Source organism: Gadus morhua, chromosome 1 (genome assembly GCF_902167405.1).
Source record: "Gadus morhua chromosome 1, gadMor3.0, whole genome shotgun sequence".
Lineage (NCBI taxonomy): Eukaryota > Metazoa > Chordata > Actinopteri > Gadiformes > Gadidae > Gadus > Gadus morhua.
In genome coordinates, this window is record NC_044048.1 from 2,625,581 (window position 1) to 2,648,027 (window position 22,447).

Here is a 22,447-nt window from a genome sequence, read left to right on the forward strand (position 1 = left end):
CTTCTGGGTCCCTTGATTTGAGGGACCCGTCCACAGCCCGCTTAAACAGCTGCAATACCAGGCTTGGCCGCTGAGCACTGGTGGATTGCGGAAGTATGCACTGCTCCTGTGCCCTGCGCCACTGAGCAGTTTACATAGGAATGAATAGGCGCCATTTTTGAATCCGTTGTCCATTTTAGCCACCGTACATATGTGCCGTGGGCTCTACCAGAAGGGGCGGGACTTCGCCCAAGTTTTCCCGCTTCTTCTCAGTTTGGGGCCGAATCAACTGAACAATAGAATCTCGGATCTCCATTTTTGAGCCATTCAAGTGCATGTGGTAAGGCATATTATGCTCTGAAATGTATTATATTTGAAACTTGTTTGGTTATTATATAATTTAATGGCTAACATAACTAAGCATAAGTGGACGACGTAAGTGATTTATGGTCAGAATCCCTCCAATCATCGTGTTGACTAGTCAGCGCCAATTCACTAACCAACGTTAAGTAACTCTTATTAACTTAGCAAAGGGATGTTAGCCGTCGACATTTACCCCAGATGCTCTAATTATGTTTCATTGTTAGACGATTGTTCTGGACTCAAGCTGTAGGCCGACCAGTCAGATGAGTAACTCAGTGGATGAGGTGAGACACCATATCAATACTTTAAACATCTGTTCATGCAACATTGGTGAGTTAATCACCATTAAATACGATCAGATAAGACCAATGATTCATGAAAGGGACCCTCCATGGAGAGTGGCAATTTAGGAGACCGATATTACTTTATTTATGCAAAATATGTGGGATTTACAACAGTAAATTGGCTGCTCTATAGCAACTGTTGACTTTGATATATTCAGTATTACCTAGAATGTGTTACAGTTGTAGTTAAGGTTGTTTATCTACAAAGTGGTAAGGTTGTAGATGAACAGTATTGGAAATTATGTTGTCTGTTTGTTGTGAAGGAGGATTTTGTGGATATCAGGGCCTACTTTTCCACAACAAAATGGAACCGCCTCTGTATGGCAGAGAAAAAAAGATTCCTGCAGATCAAGGAAAACCATTTGGTTATGTCGTCTCTTGGTAAACCACTCATACTTAAATACTGTTTTACTGAGTACATTGCTATACATACAGACACAGGTGGTGCTGCTGTACACATCACTGCTTCGTGTGTGTGTGTGTGTGTGTGTGTGTGTGTGTGTGTGTGTGTGTGTGTGTGTGTGTGTGTGTGTGTGTGTGTGTGTGTGTGTGTGTGTGTGTGTGTGTGTGTGTGTGTGTCATTTGTGGCTCCAGCCTTCATGAGGAGAGAGAAGCCCGGCCAGGTGAGAGTCTGCTCACCTGAAGAGACAGACTCTGAGGAGGAGCAGCTCTGGACCTCTGGATTGACCGGTACAAAGACATTTACAAGACATTTCTGGAAGGAGTAATGTGAAGTGAACATTATCCCTTTCAAAGCCCTGAAGATACATTAGCCCGCATCATTTGACCAAAGATATAGCAACAAAAAGGGGTTTTATTGATTTAAAGGGATTTTATTGCATCTGAAAAAAGGAAAACCTGTAATAAACATTTTTAATAATAGGTTGTACCTCATAGTAAATTAGCAGGTTATATTACCCATTTTAGTCAGTTAGTTGAAGTGAGTCGTTTATATACTACTTTATTAGATTAGATTAGATTAGATTAGGCTTTATTGATCCTTTTGGGATGACTCCCTCAAGGAAATTGATTGTCCAGTAGCTTACAGAAAGAAACACAACACAATATTAAATTATATACAATATAAGATAAACAATACACTCTTAGATAACTATAAAAAGTAAAATAAAAAGTAAACAGTAAACAATAATTATAATATAATATAAGATAAACAATAAACTCTTAACTAACTAACTATAAAAAGTAAACAAAACAAAACAGTAAACAATAAACTCTTAGCTAATATAGAAAGTACCGGCAGATAATAATAGAAGTAAAACAGGATATATATACACACATACACATATATACATATACATACACATACATACACACATACACATACGGCATTGTGGATAAATATCATATCATATATGAAATGACGGTGAGCAAGGGGTGGCTGACAGTTAAATTAAATTAAATAAATTAGCAGTTCAAATTAAGCAGTGGAATAGGTTATATCTCTCCTCTTTACTCTATTACTCTATTACTTCTATTACTTCTATTCTATTTGCTCCTACTTCCCTCAGAGTGAGGAGTTGTATAGTGTGATGGCATGAGGGACAAAGGAGTTCTTTAGTCTGTTGGTCCTAACTTTGGGAAGGAGCAGCCTTCCACTGAACAGGCTCCTCTGGTTGTTGATGACAGTGTGCAAGGGGTGGCTGGCATTGTCAATAATGTCCAGCAGTTTGTCCAGTGTCCTCCTCTCTGCCACCGTCACCAGTGGTTCCAGCTTCATGCCGACCACAGAGCCAGCCCGCCTGATCAGTTTATCCAGTCTGGAGGTGTTCCTCTTGTTTATGCTGCCTCCCCAGCACACGACAGTGTAGAAGAGGACTCTGGCAACCACAGACTGATAAAACATCCACAGCAATTTGCTGCAGATGTTGAATGACCGCAATCTCCTCAGGAAGTACAACCTGCTTTGTGTCTTCCCATACAGGTAGCTGGTGTGTGTTTTCCAGTCCAGTTTGTTATCCAGCCAGACCCCGAGGTATTTGTAGGAATTCAAAGCCTCCACCTCAGCTCCGTCTAGCAGGACTGGTCTCGGACTTGGTCTGGATCTTCCAAAGTCAATGACCAGCTCTTTTGTCTTAGAGGTGTTGAGCTGTAGCCGGTTAGTGTGGCACCAGAGAGCAAAGTCCCCCACCAGACTCCGATACTCCTCCTCTCTGTCACCCCTAATACACCCAACGATGGCTGTGTCATCGGCGTACTTCTGTAGATGACATAGCTCAGAGTTGTAGCAAAAGTCTGAGGTGTACAGGGTGAAGAGAAGAGGGGCCAGCACTGTACCCTGGGGGGCTCCAGTGCTGCTGACCACAGTGTCAGACGTGATGTCCTTCAGCCTGACATACTGTTGCCTGTCAGTGAGGTAATCATCAATCCAGTCCACCAGATAGGGTTCCACTCCCATCCTGTTCAGTTTGTCGTGAAGCATAGGGGGCTGGATGGTGTTAAAGGCACTGGAGAAGTCCAAGAAGAGAATCCTCACTGTGCCGCTTCCCTTATCCAGATGGGAGTGGACTCGGTGTAGCATGTAGAGGATGGCATCCTCCACACCAACATCTGGCTGGTACGCGAACTGCAGGCGGTCCTGGGCGTGTTGTACCTAGGGTCTGAGGAGGTTGAGGAAGAGCCGCTCCAACGTCTTCATCAGGTGTGAAGTGAGTGCCACCGGTCGGAAGTCATTCAGCTCGCTGGTCCTGTTCTTCTTCGGAACCGGAACGATGCAGGATGTCTTCCAGATCGTGGGCACTCTCCCTAGCCGCAGGCTAAGGTTGAAGATCCGTTGTAGCGGCTCTCCCAGTTCTGCAGCGCAGGTCTTCAGCAGTCTCGGACACACTTTGTCTGGGCCTGCTGCTTTCCTGGGCTGGAGCTTCCTCAGCTGTCCTCTGACCTGGTCTATGGTGATGTGAGGCGGGGATTGTGTTGAGGTGGGGGGGGAGGAGGGGGATGTTTTGGTGTCTGGGGGGAGGTGTGTAGAGGGAAGAAGAAGGAGAGATGGCTGTGGTGAGGGTGGGGGTGGTGGTGGTGGTGATGGTGGTGGTGGTGGTGGGGGGGACGAGGGCTGGTTGAACCTGTTGAAGAAGTCATTCAGCTCGTTCGCCCTCTCCGTTGTCTGCATTTTCCCCCCTGTAGCTCTGGTCTTTGTGTTGTGACCTGTGATGGTCCTCACACCTTCCCAGACCTCCCTCATGTTGTTCTCCCTCAGCTTCTGCTCCACCTTTCTCCTATAGCTGTCCTTAGCTTCCCTCACACAGTGTTTCACCTCCTTCTGTGCTGCCTTCATGGCCTCCCTGACCCTGCTCCTGAAGGCAGCCTTCTTCTTGTTGAGGACAGCCTTGACTTCCCGCGTTACCCATGGCTTGTTATTAGGGTAGCAGCGGACAGTCCTGACAGGGGAGACCACGTCTGCGCAGAAGTTGAGGTACTCCGTCAGACAGTGTGTCATCCCCTCTATGTCCTCACCATGCAGGTCGATCAACACATCCCATACTGTGGTGTCGAAACAGTCTCTCAGGGCAATTTCCATCTCAGGGGACCTCTTGATGGTGCGAGTTGTCACCGGCTGTCTTTGGACCAGGGGGATGTACAGTGGCTTAGGGGTGGGTATCGCCAACCACCTCGCGATACGATACGCATCCCGATACAGGGGTCGCGATACGATATGTATCGCGATACATGCGATACGTACGTATACGATACGTATCCCGATATTTTAGGCTTATAACACAACATTTTTGCCTGTAACTCCTTGACAGTACATCATAAAATATTTGTCACCTCATGTGGATTCTACAGAGACTCTGCTTTCAAATTATACCATCAACTGGATGATGGGTCAAAGTATGCAGGCAGGCACAGGAACCAAGTAGACGCTGCACAAAGAAACAGACATGTAACCAAATAGTTTTTTTTTATTTTGCAGTAGACCAACAAGTACTCTCTAGTAGTGCATGTAAACACATTCACAAGGAAGTGGTGCAGAAATAAAGATGCCTTTAAAAATAAGTAAACTTAAAACATAGCCTTTACAAGGCCGTAGTGTGAAAAGAGATTGCTTGATACAAGTAAAACATTTTAAAACATTAAACCTTGCACGGCTTAAAATGGCCTTAACAGGCCTGTGGTACAAATTAAAGCTGCATTTGAAATAAGCAAACTTAAAACATTAAAGGTTGGGTAGGTGATTTGCGAAACGCCAGCAGATTTTGAAAATACACAACTCAAATGGTCCTACCCCCTCTCCTTCAACGCTGACTCTGACTCCACCCATTCCAAGTACCTGGACGCGCAATCATGCATGAGCGCGAACAGAGATGCGCGAGAGCGAGCCAGGCTAGCGTAGGTTTTCGTTTAACAACATGGCACTACATTCAGCTGTAAGTTGCACCCAGTACCGCGGGAAGTAGGAGTGCTGGGGGTGCTGCAACACCCCCTGTCCGAGGCCCTGTCTTATCACAGAAAACGATCATTTCTAAAAACTCCGGCCAAAGTGGAGATTTCTGAAAACGCCGGTTATGTGTTGTCGTGTCAACGGGGAGAAACGGGATTTTAGGTTCTGAAGCGTCACATTATGCACCAGGAAATGCTTAACGTCATGTGAGCGCCCGCTGTACCGTATTGGTCCGAATATAAACCATACCCCATTGTAAGACGACCTATATTTGGAAAAAAGATTTGAAGACCAGATCCGTTTTTTATGAATAAATAAATTGTATTCATTGAAATAATATACGAAAATAAAAAGGCATCGAATAACTGCATTGCCACTAAACAGTAGTGCAAATAGGCCGTACTGATGTGTACACCAAAGACTATTCCTGACACTCCTCTGCCCCGCTGTGTTCGCTCTGGCTGTGGTCGCTCCGAACTGTTTCGGCCCGTGGCAAAGCGAGTCATCCTCGCTGCTGTCCAAGGCATTTTGAGACGCAGCATTTATTTAATGCTCATATGACCTAGTGCTGAAAAAAGGTTATATGAAAAAGTGTGAGGGTAGCGGTGGTGCGCTAAACTTGTTCTGTGAGCAGCTGGATGTGAACGATCGATTTTCAACTGTCCGCGCATGCACTGGTGTAATTGAGCTGCGCTGCTATGCATCTTTTTTTTATCAATGTAACGAGTTGTGAGTCTAGTGCAGGCTGAGTTTTTTTTTTTCCCAGCACCCCCTGCTGAGAATACGTTCTCGCTGCAATGGTTGGACCAGATGTTATAAACATTAAACGGTCACATAAATGATTACTATTTTTAGAAAATGTATGTTTGTTTCATATAATTGTATTGGAAGTCCTGGTTTTCACTAGGGTTGCCGCGGTGTGGACATTTTCACACCGAGTAATACACTCGTCTCCACACCGGTATTACCGAGTATAAACGGTATAAACTTTGAAACTAGGTCAACCGCCACACAAGCATCGGTTTTTAGACCCTTCTCGTCCTTCAGTTGCCGCCAACGTTCGAAAGCAGCGCCTAGGATTATTCTTGATTTCAGTTTTTCTCTTTCAGCGTTTTTATTATCAATTACTCTCTGAAAAAGAGTTTTCCTTCTCTTTGCTGGTGGTGGTGGGGATGGTGGCGTCTTGTCTGCCATGGAAATTGTCTTCTACTGCTAGGTCCAAATGTGGATTAACTAGTTCCAGTAGCTACCGCAGGATAACAACAAACAGGAGCTTGCTCTGGGTCACGAGCTCTGGGTCACGAGTACTGCACGAAGGGGTCGCGCGCGGGGCGCGGGGAGGGGGAGTGTAGTACGACCGTTTGATTGACGTACTTACTGTCCAATGCAACTCGGTGGCAATGGAAATGATTGGCTGGAGTTGTTCGAGCCCTGCCCGTTCCACAGATGATTGACTTGTTTAATTTTCATGTCAGTACATCTAACTCAGTGGCTGTAAGCGGGTTATGATAAGGATTTCAAGTAATTTTGCAAAAATGGCCAAAAAAGCAAATCACCTATGCAACCTTTAAAACATAGCCATAGTGCAAAAAGAGATTGATTTTAACAAGCATGAAGTACAAAATAAAGCTGCCTTTGGTAAAAGTAAACTTAAAACCTAGCCTTAACAATTGCTTGTGATAAACTTAAAACATGAACTTAAAAAACAGGGCTGTTGTGTAAAAATACAGCTGCCTTTGAAAATTGTTGACTTGAAACATGGCTGTAACAAAACTGTAGTGCAAAACATCTTTCAAGTTTTGAGAAACATAAAACTTAAAGACGGAAAACATAGCCTTCACAAGAACAAGGCCGTACTCCACATATTAATACCCACCTACTTCCTCTGGTACATTTTCAGGTTTTTGTTCAAAAACAAAAGCTGGTCTACATGGGTTGGTTTGATAACACTTCTCTCAGCTGTAACTATGTCACCAGCAGTTGAGAATATTCGCTCTGCTGCTACGCTTGTTCCAGGCACACAGAGAGTGTTTCTAGCCAGATTGGACAGAAGTGGAAACACACCTTCGTGTTTTCTCTTCTCTCAGTGGGTCAGCTGAAAGCTCTAATGGTTCAGTGGCTCTGTATGCGTTTACCTCAATCATTGCCTGTGTGATGGGACTGGGTTGACTAGCCTGTTCTAACTCTGTTGAGAATGTCTCTCCAAATAAATCAGACAGAGCACAGCTCTTTTTACAGGGTGGAGGTTGTGTTGGTCACCCTCCTCCTCAGTAGCCTTTCTCTGAAATGCAAAATAAACATTCAACAAACATTACTAAGATGTGGTTTGGATCTATATCACTTTTGTCAATACTGTATTCCAATAGATTGGTGTGTTAGCAGTAGTGATAGTAGTTAAACAGTATACTCCATTTCAAAAGCAGCAGAAAAAAAAAAAAATCTTGTCACTGTTAGTATAATTGTCATCATACTTAATCATAATGAAGTAATTATAGTGTTATTAGTATTATAAATGTCATTATTATTTAATTTTATAATTATTTTTATTGTCATTATTATTATTATTATTATGTAAAAAGAAAAGACGAACCTCTGATAATTCAGCTGCCTCTCGTCCCACTGCTGCAAAGATGTCATCTCTTCCACCCTCTGTGAGGAAGGGCAGTGCTTTGAAGCGGGGGTCCAGAGCTGAAGCCATCTGAAGGAAGGATTTGTTGGAATACCTCTTCCCCAGGTCTTGTGCCAGTGCTCTTTTGACTTCTTTAACGATCCCAGAGTCATCAGGTTGCTCAGCACTGCCCTGACACAGCTGTGCCTGTAACGGGGCAATTATTGAGACGGTGGGTGTTTTTTCTTCTGACATCACGAGTGTTGCCACTTTGAGAGGCCGCAGGGTTTTAGCTACATCTTCGGCATTGGTGAGGTCGGTATCTGACATAGTCCACAGCTCCTTGGCATTCTTGCGCACTTCAGCTGACAGCAATGTGGCACAGATAGCGGGCTGCTGCTCCAGGAAGCGCTCGACCATGTCGAACGCACTGTTCCACCTGGTTGGGACGTCATTCATGAGTTTGTGCTTGGGAAGGTTGAGGAGCTTTTGTTTTTCCTGTAAGACCTGGCTGGCCAGCGCACTCTTCCTGAAAAACGTCACTATGTGGCGAATCTTTCCTAACAGCCTCCCAACTGCTGTGGTCTTAAGGGCACGTTGGGCAGCCAAATTCAATGTATGCGCGAAGCATCGTACATGAAGCAGTTTGGCATGCTCTGCTGCAATGACCATATTTGAGGCGTTGTCAGTAACCAACACTGGCTCTTTAGCTGTAAGGCCCCACTCCTCAAAGACTTCGAGCAGCAACTCACCCACATTATGGCCGCTGTGGCTCCCGAACAGCACTCTGGTTTGCAGAACGTAGGAAAGCATTTCCCAATTTTCAGAAATGAAGTGACATGTCAGCGTAACATAAGACTGGGTTGCCCTCGACGTCCACCCGTCACACGTAATGGCTACTCTGCTTGCTTTTGAAATGGAATCGATAACGTGTCGTTTTACCTCATCATACAGGCGAGGCACAGCGGTTTCAGTGATGAAGCGACGAGTCGGAATAGTGTGGCGAGGTTCACATTCAGCGATTAGCGCCCGGAAGCCTTCATCTCAACCGAGCTGTACGGACGCAAGTCCTTACATATGTATGACACAAGAGCGTCGGTGATTTTCTTCGCCTTTGGTGAAGTTGTAGGGAATTTAGCTTGCAACCCCGCCGTCAGACTAGCTTGTGTCCCTGTGGCTGTAGCATTTACCGGGGTTTCCGAGATGCCAACGTGATGCCTCGTCATGTGCAGATGGAGGTTTGTTGTGTTGCCAGAGTACTTAACTTTTTGCCCGCAGTGTTTGCAGACGGCGTGTGTCATGTCCAGCTCTTTTTTTTCATCTTTGTGGAATCCAAAATGCTCCCAAACGCGAGCTTTCAACTTTACTGGGGGCGAAAATATTTTTTCCCTACTACCTTCCTCCATGTTAGTTCACTTATTCTATTGTCAGCAGCGCTGCCGCCTAATTCTACAGCGCTACCGCCTTGTGGCCGAAATGCGCATAGCAAGGAGCAAATGTCATGCAGTTTCATGAATTTGATTAGCGGTAGGGATTTGTTGCACGTGAAGTATCGATACTGACGCCTCCGTATCGATACACGCATCGTAAAGAGGCCCGCGACGATGTATCCCCGTATCGATATTTTGAACACACCCCTACAGTGGCTGTAGGTCAGGGATGGGCAACTTTCATGATAAAGAGGGCCACATTTTTCATCATAACCATCGGAGGGCCACATGACTGCACACTTCAACTAAACGTGAGCTGAGAGAAGCTACACAATTTTGAATTTGGTAGATATGATTTCCTGTATTCTGGTGCATTTTGGGGATGGCCACTACCTAAAAAATCATCCAGAATCATAACCTATGTACGGTATGTTTATTGAACCAACATACATTCATTTCATGTTTTCCATGCTCAAACAGCCACATGAATGATCAGTATTTTTATAAGTGCAAAGGGCTCACATACATCATCATTCAATGAAGTCAAAAAACTGAAAAACAGTGGTCCAACATTAAGTGCAACAACTCAATGAACTCAAACCCAACAAGCAGTTGTAGTAGTTGTAGTGGCGACTTAAGTGGGTATCTTTAATGACTGATATCGCTTCTAAGCAAACTAGACGCATGGGTTTGCCTTCGAATTCAATGAATTATTCTCATCTTTCTTGACCGAGTTTTCTGTAACTCGATCAATTATTATTATTCTTTTCTTTTTTTTCTTTTTTTTTCTTTTTTTTATTATGTGCGGGCCTGACTGAGTGAGGATGCGGGCCGCACCGAGTTAGGATGCGGGCCGCAAGTTGCCCATCCCTGCTGTAGGTGAACCAGGTTGTGATCAGACTTCCCCAGTGGGGGGAGGGGAGTCGCTCTATATGCATCCCTCACATTAGCATAGAGGAGATCAATTGTCCTGTTGTTTCTGGTAGTACAGTCTACAACCTGTTGAAAAACTGCCAAAGTAGAATCCAAAGTTACGTGATTAAAGTCCCCAGAGATGATCATAAATGCCTCAGGGTGCTGTGTCTGCAGCCTTGCTGTGACGGAGTGTATCTTCTCACAGGCAGTGGCTGCGTCCGCTCTCGGAGGAATGTAAACACAGACGGTGATCACATGACTAAAATCCCTCGGCAGATAATATGGCCGCAGGCTAACAGCTAGCAGCTCGAGGTCCCGGCAACATGAGACTGTCTTTATGGAGATATGTCCTGGGTTACACCAGCGGTTGTTGACATACATGATGAGACCCCCACCTTTGCTTTTTCCACTCGCTTTAGTGTCTCTGTCGGCTCTCACGGCAGTGAATCCCAGCAGGTCCACGTTAGCATCCGGTACAAGGTGGTTGAGCCATGTCTCCGTAAAGATGAACAAGCTGCTGTCACGGTAGATCCGTTGGTTGTTCAGCGCGGACAGCTCGTCGATCTTGTTCGGCAGCGAGTTCACGTTCCCCATGATTACGGAGGGAATAGATGGTTTGTAGCGCCTACGATTATCCGCAAGCTCAGCCTTTATCTTAGCTCCAGCCTTGCAGCCCCTGGGTCTCCTCCTCAGCTCCGCTGGGATTGGGTGTCGTATCCCAGCCCGTCCGTTTGTTTGTTTGTTGTTTGTTTTGTCCGTTTGTCCGTTTGTTTGCAAAGCCAGTAGTTCCTCTCTTGAGTAAGTGAGAGAGCTGGCTCTTGGTTGCATTTTTAGAAAAAATAAATAGAATAGAAGAATCTATAGTGTATATAGTATATAGTTTAGTATAGTACAGTATATATATTAAACACACAATAAGTAGAAAGAAGTTAAAAAACGGGAGAGCTACTGGAGAGGCAGCCGTCTCCCACAGCGCCATGGCAACAAGAAGTGTCCCTTTTATTGTCAGTTAGTAGGAGTTAGTAGCATACATCCTTACTTATAGTTAGTCAGATATAGTATGTAAGTTAGGTTTTATACTTCATTGGTTGTTAGTAGCTTATACTACCTTTTTAGTCAGTTAGTAGTCAGTAGGATACTTCCTTACTTAGATTCAGTAAGTAGTTATTTGGTTAAATATTAATTGATCGTAAGTCAGAAAGTTAAATACTAACTTATAGTAAGTTAAAAGTAATAGGTTTTATACTGCCTTGGTTGTTAATAGCTTCTAAGCTACCTTTAAGTCAGTTAGGCTGGGTTGCACCAACATGGATTAAATTAATCCTGGTTTAGGGTTAATCTAGGGTTAGTAAATCTAGGTTTAAACTGGTTTATAATTAATCCGAGATGCGTTGCACATCTTAGTTTTAACTCTGGATTAGTTAACCTAGTTTAAACAAGGATTAAAATAGGATTAGTTTGTGTTCAGTCTGCCATGATGGATCCCGGCGAAATGTGAACAAATTGCACAATATAATCCACAATTTTATATCTTTTTTCTATCCTACATCGTGAAAAAAAACAATGGTTCACGAGAGAGGGCTCGTGAATATATTCACGAGCTCACTTTTTGAATAAAGTTAACCGTTAATTTACCTTAACTGTTACAGTTGACACTGACAGTGAACACAAGTAGCTACATTTATTAAGAGATGGCACGTCAACGAGGATCAAACTTTTCCACATTTGAAAAGATGTTGCTGTCGGAATTGATGGAGGACTTTGGTATTATAATTGAGGATAAAAAGACTGACAGCGTTACGCTGGAAAAAAAGGAGGAGACCTGGGTCATGTTAGCGGAGCGCTTCAATGGCTCAACTGGCATTAAGGAGGCGAGGGACAAGTCACAACTGAAAGCCTGCTGGAAGAACTTAAAGGCAAAGGCAAAAAAGGATGCGGCAGAAGAGAGGAGGGGGATGTTTAAAACTGGCGGAGGACCACCACCAATGATTACGGACCCTCTATCGAAAAAAATCATTAATATGATCCCGCAGCAGATTTCCCCCCTCCCTAACCCATACGACGATGACGGCGCATTAGAGAGGAATACAGCGACAGAAATTGAAAGTAAGTACCGTTAACTAGTAACCATAGCTCGTTAACTACATTTTATAACCGTTTTTATAATATTATTAATAACGTAACTTAGCAGGTTACAATAATGTGTCACCCCCTCTGTCCAAAGCCATTAATCGCAGCAATGAAAGCCTAGCGTAAAAAAAAAAAAACGTTAAAATAGTAACGTTTGTCTTTAGCTGTGGGTATCCTTCTATTAATTTGTTTCATGTCTTCTGTGTTTTTGTTTGTTTAGCTGAAACTTTCATTGTGCTCGACCTGATTGAGCCACTGGAGCCGGATGATGGAAACCTGAGAGAAGAAGCAGCATCACCAGTGAATGCCCCTGCTGAAAAGCGCTCTAAGCTTGGCTGTCACCGGGAACTTCTGAGATTGGAGACAGAAAGATGCATGCTTGACATCGAAAATGCCCATATAAAAAAAGAAGTCCTTTTGCTTCAGAAAGAGGTCCTATCGCTTCAGAAGCAAAAGCTACTCGACATATGCGAGCCGCAACTATAATTTGTAATTAATGAAGTAGCCTAGTAATTAAGTGAATCGATTCTGAAACTGTGATATCATTAACGTATTTATTTTTGAATAAGCAATTGCCTTCCCCCCTGTATTGTGTTATATTTGTATGATAAAATGTTTCTTTCAATTCAATTGCCAGTCTCCTTGTCTTGATTTTCTGGTGAGTTCTTCTGGAGGAGAAAGTAAGAAGCATATAAATTAGTAAGTATGGGTTAAGGTAATCTAATGTAGAAGTGCCCTTAGTATCCATCAACATATACAATTATGTCAATACTGACCTGAATTATGCTGCAAAGTGATTTTCAATCAGTGTTCTCCTGACAGCATTGCCATTTGGGTTTGCAGCATTCTGCACTTGAGCATCTTCCAGGTCGTTCCCGAGTGGGTCCTCATCCACCTCTGGTAGCTCGTCTCCTACTCTCTTTCCAAAGTTATACAGCACAGCTACTGCAACGATGACGGCCAGGGTAGTGTCCACTTTTGTGCGGAGTCCCTCTTTTATACATGGAAATCTCCGCTTCCACACACCAAATACTCTCTCTATTATTCCTCTGGTTTGAATGTGGGAGTAATTGTAATTTTTCTCTGCCTGGGTCTGAGGGTTCAAAAGAGGTGTCATCAGGTAGGGGCGACATGCATAGCCATTGTCACCCACTAGGTGTCCATGGATGTCCCCTTCTTCCAGCAGCGCACAAAGTTGACTGTTGTCGAAGATACGGCTGTCATGTGTGGATCCTGGCCTGGTCATCGCACACAACCTGGACATTAATCGAGCAGTAGCCCTTTCGATTGCGAAACAGTTCCCCATTCTCACCACCTGGATTGGTAATGGGAACGTGGGTGCAGTCAATAGCCCCAATTACTCCCGGAAAACCTGCTCTCCGATAGAATCCAGCTGTTGTCTCTCTCCTCGGTTCAAAACGTATATACTGACCCTTCAATCTGGCAATTGCCTTCGACACTCTTCTGACAATCCTGCAGACTGTGGATTTATGAACTCCAAAAAGATCCCCGTCAACCAACTGAAAACAGCCGGTAGCGTAAAATCGCAATGCTATTAAAAGCTGTTGAAGTGGTGGCACAGCAAAGTTCCTCTCACTTTGATGCTTGATAGCTGGTCCAACCTTCCCATTGAGGCATATGACAGATTCTTTAGTGAATCTATATCGCTGTGAAAACTCGCTATTTTCATAAAATTCCATTGGGTTTAATCTATCTCTAATTTTCCTGCGAGGAACTCTTTCCTCTAACGCCATCCAGCGAAGATATGCAGCCATGTTCTCAAGAAAACAGCGATAAACCTAACGTAAACCTCCTCCAGAGGTGGTTTAAATATAACTGTTAAACCAGGATTAAACTAGGTTTGAAATTGCTGGTGCAACGGATTTAAATTTAATCTCAGTTTAAATTGAGTTTAAACTGAGATTACCAAAGGGTTAAATATAACCAGGATTAATATTAAACTATGTTTAAACCAGGTTAGACTTTGGTGCAACACGGTTAACAGTTAAACCTTGAATTAATCCAGTTTAAGAGTTAATCCATGTTGGTGCAACCCAGCCCAGTTAGTCATAGTTAATATAGTACATCCTTACATATGGTCTGTTTGTTGTAGTAATAGGTCACATCCTAACTCATATAGTCAGTTGGTAATAGTTAGCAGGTAACATCCTAACCTAAAGCCAGTTATGTCAGCAGGTGCTCGAGTGTGGAAGCCACCAACAGTCAGACAGGGGTCTCTACAACAGCCCAGTACGTCAGATGCAGTTTCTGTACAGGTATAAAACAGCACACATCACCTTCAGCAGCCTTACGGTGTCCTGTCCTCTATGGTACGAGACCTGCTTCATGTCCGTGTGACAGCAGACTCATGGATTAAGGGTATTAATTACACCAGCACGATGTATAACCTTAGACGTATTGTTGCTAGGAGGTAAGGTACCTACTAGGGGTGTACGGTATAAACGGTGCTGAAGGTATACCGGTGTGAATTTGCGCTACGGTATAGATTTTGACGTTACCGTGAGACCGGAGTGACCGGTAGACAATGTTGTGTGTAACGCGTAACAAAGTAAGTAATGCGTTAATTAGGGCTGTAACGATACACAAACTCACGATTCGGTTTGTATCACGATCTTTGACCCACGGTTCGATACATCCCACGATTTTTTGAAATTTAAAAAGCATTTTATTTAAACAACACTCATATACCAATTAACTTAATGTAACAATTAATAACAAATAATTTGGAACACTGAACAGATTTGAACAGAAAGAATACTATTAAAGTATAGCTAAATGAATAAAGAAATAACCAAAGATTGCAGTGGGAGGATGCTTTTTTCAACTGTTTGGTTGGTTTAGTCAAATATCCTTATTAGCGCTTCTTATTAGGCTATGTAGCTTAAATAATGACATAATCAGGCCGTATAGAATGCAACATGTTTAATAGCCTAACTTTCAATAGATGGAGAAAAACCTGAACGTCGCAATAACGAGGCGTTACGAGTAGCATATGTGTGTGCGCGAGAATGGCAGTGTGCGTATGTGTGTGTGAGTGACGTCAGCGAGTGAGTGGACGAGCGAGGAGAGCGAGCGGTAGCGCGTGTGTCTAGTGAAGAAGCGAACGAGTCCGGTAGAATAAAGTACCCATCCTGTCAATAATCGGTGGCCGCTTCATTCCGACCTATAAGCAGACAAACTGCCAGTCAAATCACACAAAACACTAGAGACAGGATCACACAGGCCCCCTCTGGATAAATGTCGTTCATATCGCATATGAGGACTTAGACGGCTGTGGAGAAATGCGATCCTCCGTAGCCACGGATGATTGCAGTCGCATACTTACGGCATCGATAGGAGGGGGCGCTGTCAGCAGACTATTATTTAGACAAATTATTAGCAAATTTCAATCGGACAATTTGACCGCAGAGTTAGAAAGGGCGTATCGCGCTTCTGCCTTCTCACACCGCGAGACAGGTTCGTGGCTTTGAGCATCGCGATTTTCGGTTTGATACGCGTATCGTTACAGCCCTAGCGTTAATACAGTTCCCTAACTACTTTTTCATGTAAAAAGTAAAGTTACGAGCAACTACTGAAAATATGGTAACGAAACATAGTTCCTTTTTCAATTCGGCACCACGTTACTTTTCCCAGGGACAGATTGACAGCGATACTGCCTTCTCAGGCAGTATGCTATTGCATACTGCCTGAGAAGGCAGTATGCAAGCACGCAGCAAGCGCTCCTGCGTGCTCGCGCAATAGCCCCTTCACGAGCTCTCATTCCACAACGTACGAGACAGACGCTGGAAGCGTGAAGCCGTCGCTGCAATCAGACATTGCTTCCGCAGGCATTTTGAAAGCCAGTGGTGGAACGAGCTGACAAACGTTGTCACTGTTTACCTGTCTAAGGACATGGTTCCCTTTCAAAATGTCGATAGAAAGGGCTTTAAAGAGATGGTCAAAACACTCGATCCCAGGTACGCGTTTCCTGCCCGCACACACTTCAGCCAAATTGAGATGCCAAAACTATACGGCAAGGTCCGCAAGCAAGTGGAGAAACAAATCCATACTATTAAACATTAGTGTTTTTCAGAGATGGAAGTAACTTCAGAAAATAATTTAATTTTTTTGATGTGGTTTTGCTGCCTTTCCAGTATTTTTCCCCCTTCAGAGGCATTTATATCGAAATTAGAAGATAAAATTAACATACCGTGATATAATACCGTTACCGTCTATTCCTCAAATCATACCGTGATATACATTTTAGTCCATACCGTACAGCCCTAGTACCTACCCACATTAATAAAACAGTGAGTACTCCTAACTAGTCGTTCTGTCTGTCAGAGTCTCTCAGGGCGGGGCTGGAGTGACCAGGAGGTCTCTGGAGGGCCCACTCCTTCTCATCCAGAGATTGACCCCTCCGGAGGAGGAGTAGAGAGGGGCTCTGCAGTCCAGGAGGAGGTCTCCTTGGGTAAGCTCTGATCCCACCACTGCTTCCCTGCAATAACTCCTTTTTGTGCACGTATAGTCTGTAACTGTGTGTGTGTGTGTGTGTGTGTGTGTGTGTGTGTGTGTGTGTGTGTGTGTGTGTGTGAATCAGTTATCCATGAACATATGAAGGGCTCAAGTGTTTATTCAAGAGAGACGAACCTGAGAAATGTTCTCAGAGTTAACTACCAAGAACCGGAAGTACCTAAGGATGACGACTACTTCTGTAAGAGGGCTCTCTCTCTGTCTCTGTCTCTCTCTCCCCACCTCTTTTTCCCCACCTCTTTTTCATTCACAAACCAATTTTTAATCTTCCTGTTTCTGTCTATTTAATATAGATTTGTAGCTGAAGCTCTTTTGGACGTAATAAATAAATGAACTCTCTCCAGTCTGTGATGAGTGTAGGACTTTCTTCCTCGAAGAGTGCGCGGTCCACGGTCCTATCGTCTTCATGGCTGATCGCCCCGTTGCTGTCGGAGAGAAAGACCGAGCCAAGAAGACGCTGCCCGCTGGGTTTGAGGTATATGTCGTACTTTAACACAACAAAGTTCTCCCCGTCCAATGAGACAGTATAACATTCATTGTTTAATACATTTCCCAGCTAATGTATATAAAAACAGTAATGTGAACAGTTATATTGCCAAAGCAGATGAATATATCTCTCCCCCAATGGTTCTTCTTCCTGAATCGTGCTTTCCGTCTCCCTCCCTCTCTCCCCCCATTTCCCTCTATCTGCCTCTCTTTCTGACTCCCTCTCTGAACTCCCCCCCCCCCCCCCCCTGTCCCAACCCCCTCTTTCCTCCCTCCCTCTTCCTGTCTAAATCTCTCTTTCTCACTTGTTTCCCAACTGCACATCTCCATTCATTTCTTATCATATCTTATCTTCCTCTCCCCCCCTCCATCTCACCACCTCTCTTCCTCTCTCCATTCCTCTCACCTCTCTGTGTCTCTCCCTGCCTCAATCTCTCTACATCTCTCTTCTCCATGTGTCTCCATCTCGCTCTCCTCTACCTCTCTTGTATTCTATCTCCTCCCTCCTCCACCCCTCCCTCCCTCCCTCTATGTATTCCTCTCACTCTACGACTCTCCTCCTCTCTCCATCTCTGTCTCATGTGGGGTAGATCAGAGATTCTGGGATCCCTGGGGCCGGTCTAGGGGTGTTTTACTGTGGAGACGGTGGCCTTCCCATTGGAACACACTTTGGACCCTACGAAGGACACAGGACCGATGAAGAGGGAGCCCTGGAGAGTGGATACTCCTGGGAGGTCAGTGTGTTTGTATTCATTTATTTTGATCTAGTCTTGTATGTGTGCTTTTGTGTTTATTGGATGGCATAGAGTCTGATTAAAACATTTCTCCAGATCTACAAGAGCAGACACAATGATTACATTGATGCAAAGAGAGAGACACTTTCTAACTGGATGAGGTAGGACCCTATTCACTTTTATACCATCTACTGCATGAATAATGTTGACAATTTTCTTACTTACATTACTTTATTGATAACATTTATATTTCTCCATGTCTGTTATCTACGATGGCTCATTGCATTCACTCAATAATAAAAATTTCACCAGGTTATCTCATAATTATGAGATAATTATCTCAAAATTATGAGATAATTATCTCGTAATTATGAGATAACTGGTGTTCTGACCATCAGTAGTGTTGCCAGATTGGGCGGTTTCCCACCCAATTGAGCTGCTTAGGATGGCCGTCTGCGGGTAAAAAGGGTATTTGGGTGGGTTTTTCTGCAGATTTCTGGCCATAGAAAGCAATAGAATTTAGTTAAAATTGGGCGGGATTGGGTGCTTCCAGGTGGATTTTGAGCATTTTTGGGCTGGACATCATCAGTCTCACCTGGCAACCGTGCAGTTGCACTAGTCCCAGGCTTGCTGAGGGTTGCTTTCGTGATATAGATGTACGTGCGTATGTCACGCAGCTAAAATGTTGCTTGACCATTTTGTGTCAAAAATTGTCCTACGTACGCAGCTACGCGCCTGTGGCTGCGCTGGATTTAGGAGTCCCAGGAAGGAAACCCAAACGCCGCCGTGTTTGGGTGCATGATAGAGCTTGGATCGGGTTAGATTAAATAATCTCGGATATAAATAACAATAATCGGGTTAAATAACTTCACATGGTGTGTCTGGTGTGTTTCCAGCATTCGTAGTGTTGATCAGCAGAGAAATAGTCCGCCAAGACGTTGAGGTTGCTTAGCAACCAGAGACTCTGTCCATGCAAGTGAACGGAGCGTTCACTCTTCGTCATAACTATCAAACCAAACATCCTCACATTCACCAAGCGAACATTATGAAAGTAAAATGCACATTTCTCGCTAAAAATGTTTCCATGAGATAACCTGGTGAAATTTTTATTATTGAGTGAATGCAATGAGCCATCGTAGTTATCTGATTAGATCCACAATATTTTCTGTGTTGCTATGACATATGCAGAAGATACACTGTAAAGGTGTGTTGACGTACCTGTCTGTGTGTTAGGTACGTCAATTGTGCTCGCACTGAAGAGGAACAGAACCTGATAGCGTTTCAGCACAAAGGAGGAATTCCTTATCGCACCTGTGGCCTCGTGACTTCAGGAGCAGAGCTCTTGGTCTGGTATGGGGACGAATACGCCAGACATCTGGGAATCGGATTTGATCGACTGTGGAACAACAAGAGCTCTACTAAAGGTCTGCCTTCAAGTCTGTCTTTCTGTCAGGGTTTGGTTTCTATGCGGCACTTCATGACCACATCTCTCATTTTAATTCAAAAGAGCTTGGACAATAAACATCTACATTAACAAAGCAGTCAAGAAATTATACAGGAAATAGTAACGTTTTAACATAAATTTAAACATAATAAACAAAAGATGAGAACATAATAGAAAAATATTCTTACTTGGAAAAATGTCTAAATATACAGTACCATGGAGGTTTCAAAAAAACTATACAAGTATACTAATTCAGGTATGCTTGATTAGGCTGATTAGGCTGTGCAGCCTTATCAAGCCCCAAAGCCTAAAGCACCTGACTCTGGCCAGGTGAGGCTGCTTAAACCAGCCATCAGCAGCACTCTCAAAAATAAAATAAATATGACTCTCTTTCTCCTAGGAGGGAAATCCCAGCTGACACCAGCACAGGCTTTCCCCTGTCCCGAGTGTCCGTACTCCTACACGTCTCAGATCTTCCTCCACAAACAAATGAAGAGGAGCCATGGCGACCTGTACGGCCGACTGCTGAGGAGTGGAGAAATCAAGGTGGAGCCTAGTCTCCTCCCATACGTCGCAGCCTCCTATCAAGAACCGATCGGAGCCTCCCCGGGAACCGTCCAAAGCACGAGCCAGATTCCAGCAGAAGGAGCCAGACAACACAGATGTGAGAAGTGCAGTAAAACCTTTAGTCGCCCTCGTAGTCTGAAGAGACACCAGCGCAGCCACATGGGAGAGAAACCATACCACTGTCAACAGTGTGGGAAAACATTTAGACAATCTAGTGATCTGACGGTACACCAGCGCATCCACACAGGAGAGAAACCATACCACTGTAAACAGTGTGGGAAAACATTTAGTCAGTCTGGTGATCTGAAGAAACACCAGCGCATCCACACAGGAGAGAAACCATACCACTGTAAACAGTGTGGGAAAACATTTAGTCAATCTGGTCATCTGGAGAGACACCAGCGCATCCATACAGGAGAGAAACCATACCACTGTAAACAGTGTGGGAAAACATTTAGTCACTCTGGTGATCTGACGGTACACCAGCGCATCCACACGGGAGAGAAACCATACCACTGTCAGAAGTGTGGGAAAACATTTAGTCGATCTGGTCATCTCAAGAGACACCAACAACTTCACAGAGGAGTCTCCACCCAAACAACCATGTGAAGAAACTAAATGGTTCCCAGACATCTGTTATTCAAATCGAATCAAACATGGTTCTTGCTGTTATATGTTAAAAGGGCACATGAACGGTTAATTGTTTATCTTATCAACTTTATGTATTTATTTATATTCATGTCTGTATGAGTGAAGGGTTTTACCCAAAAAAAATTCAGGAAAAAAAAAGTTTGAGAGAGATAATGTTATTATCTGAATTATTTAACTTCCATTTGTCATCAGTAAGGTATCTTATATCTGACGTCATTGTTATATTTACTACATTTGTATGTATTTATTTATTTATCCTGTAGAAATTCAAATAAAATCGGATATGCAGTGCTGAGAAGACTGGTTTTGTCTGGATAGAATAGAAGCAGTCCAACATGTTGGTGAATTATATTTGATATGCTGTGATGCGTAACGTAGGATGCAACGGATGAGCTGAGGTCCCGTTACTGACCACCAGAGGGAACCACAGCACCACGAAGATGTTCCCCTTCCCCGGATTCAGTGACATTTTGAATTAATTATTGATAATTATGCTTCAATCTTCCAATAATAATTACTATTCACCTTCCTTCAATGGAAGTGAGAAAAAAAGGATGTCTGATTTAAACCGTTGAAGAGGCCTGTGATTTGGTAGGCTAATACAGTGAACAAATGAAAGATATATCAACCAGTGGCGGTGGGTCAATAGAGGGCGCTAGGGCGCCGCCCCTCCGTGAAATAATCATTTCAATATATCTGCCAACTATTAATCAACTTTTATCAACACGAAATTAATCAACAAAAATACATAGCGTTTATCCTCGTTTAATTGTGTGACATACTTGTCACTGCCAGCACCCATTTAAATGCGTCTGAACGTCAATGATTTGGGCTAGGCTAGTTATTGGTAATTCGAAATAAAGCCCTCCTCCAAGTCAGGGGCGCCGGCCACGTTGAAGTCAATCTAAACTAGCTAACTTTGCTGTATATCAAGTGTGACCGGCTGAATCTGCGTTGTGTTTCTTTTTTTTAATGAATGACGTGACCCACGATCTGTCCGGACTCGGGCACTCCGACGTCCATTTATTCGTTGCTGAATCTCTTCCCAAGGGTATCGGAACAAAAAGGGCGACTACATACAATATTATAACAAAAATTGTTGAAATAAAAGAAACTAGAACTGCAAGCAGTTATGCAGGGGTCCAAGAAGTGTGCATTTCGCCGGCACAACGCTATAAGAAATGTGCATTTCGCCGGCACAACGCGAAGCAAGTATTCAAAACGCTACCGTGAACAACATGTGGATATAAGGGTTTTGACTGTGGGAGCTTCGGTGTGGGAGTTATAGCCTGAAACGCGTTTTCAGAACATTCCATTGGCCAAATAGGAGATAGACAATGTCGTCGTTTTTTGGCGCCGCCCTGTGGCGAAATTTTCCAAAGACAATTTTCCTTTGCCAAATAACTCCCGCCCACATTAATAATTCTTGGCCATATTTTCTATATAGACTCGGGTTTGCCCCTTGATGGTTTCCCTTGAGTTTGAAGAACATTCCTTTGGCCAATTAGAAGATATACAATTTCCTCGTTTATTGCGCCCCCTAATGGCGAAATTTTCCGAAATTTTTATCGAACGTCATTAAGGTTAGCACCAACATGTCTGTAAAATTTGGACTCGTTCAGATGTCTAATTTTGGATTTCTTTGGATTTTTGATTTTCCACGTCTAATTTAGCTCATAAACCAATATTCAAAACGCTACCGTTTCGTCGTCGAAGGTCCGATCAAAAAAGTGTCTATCAATTCTATGCGTGTGCGTCTGAAAATCTTGTGTGCAAAGTTTGGTGTCGATTGGTCAAGAAATGTGGGAGGAGTAGGGAAAAAACTGTTTAGCGGTTTTCGCGATTTTGCGAAAAAAAATTATGG

General features: G+C 43.6%; 2 protein-coding genes across 3 annotated transcripts; both read left to right on the top strand.

The window, feature by feature from the left end:
• The first annotated feature begins 203 nt into the window (after positions 1-203).
• Positions 204-20,881, top strand: LOC115544990 (histone-lysine N-methyltransferase PRDM9). Of its 2 annotated transcripts, XM_030357720.1 has the most exons (12): positions 204-319; positions 567-626; positions 950-1,067; positions 1,281-1,376; positions 14,365-14,444; positions 16,513-16,639; positions 16,769-16,882; positions 17,046-17,176; positions 17,778-17,921; positions 18,018-18,082; positions 19,155-19,345; positions 19,766-20,881. In XM_030357720.1, the coding sequence occupies exons 2-12, from the start codon at positions 606-608 to the stop codon at positions 20,539-20,541; spliced, it is 1,863 nt and encodes a 620-aa protein (XP_030213580.1). In that variant the 5' UTR covers positions 204-319; positions 567-605; the 3' UTR covers positions 20,542-20,881. The 2 variants fall into 2 exon arrangements, with proteins under 2 accessions (XP_030213580.1, XP_030213658.1); XM_030357798.1 differs by lacking the exon at positions 16,769-16,882.
• Positions 11,628-12,835, top strand: LOC115547108 (uncharacterized). Its single transcript, XM_030361111.1, has 2 exons — positions 11,628-12,144; positions 12,389-12,835. The coding sequence occupies exons 1-2, from the start codon at positions 11,730-11,732 to the stop codon at positions 12,652-12,654; spliced, it is 681 nt and encodes a 226-aa protein (XP_030216971.1). The 5' UTR covers positions 11,628-11,729; the 3' UTR covers positions 12,655-12,835.
• Positions 20,882-22,447: the final 1,566 nt, after the last annotated feature.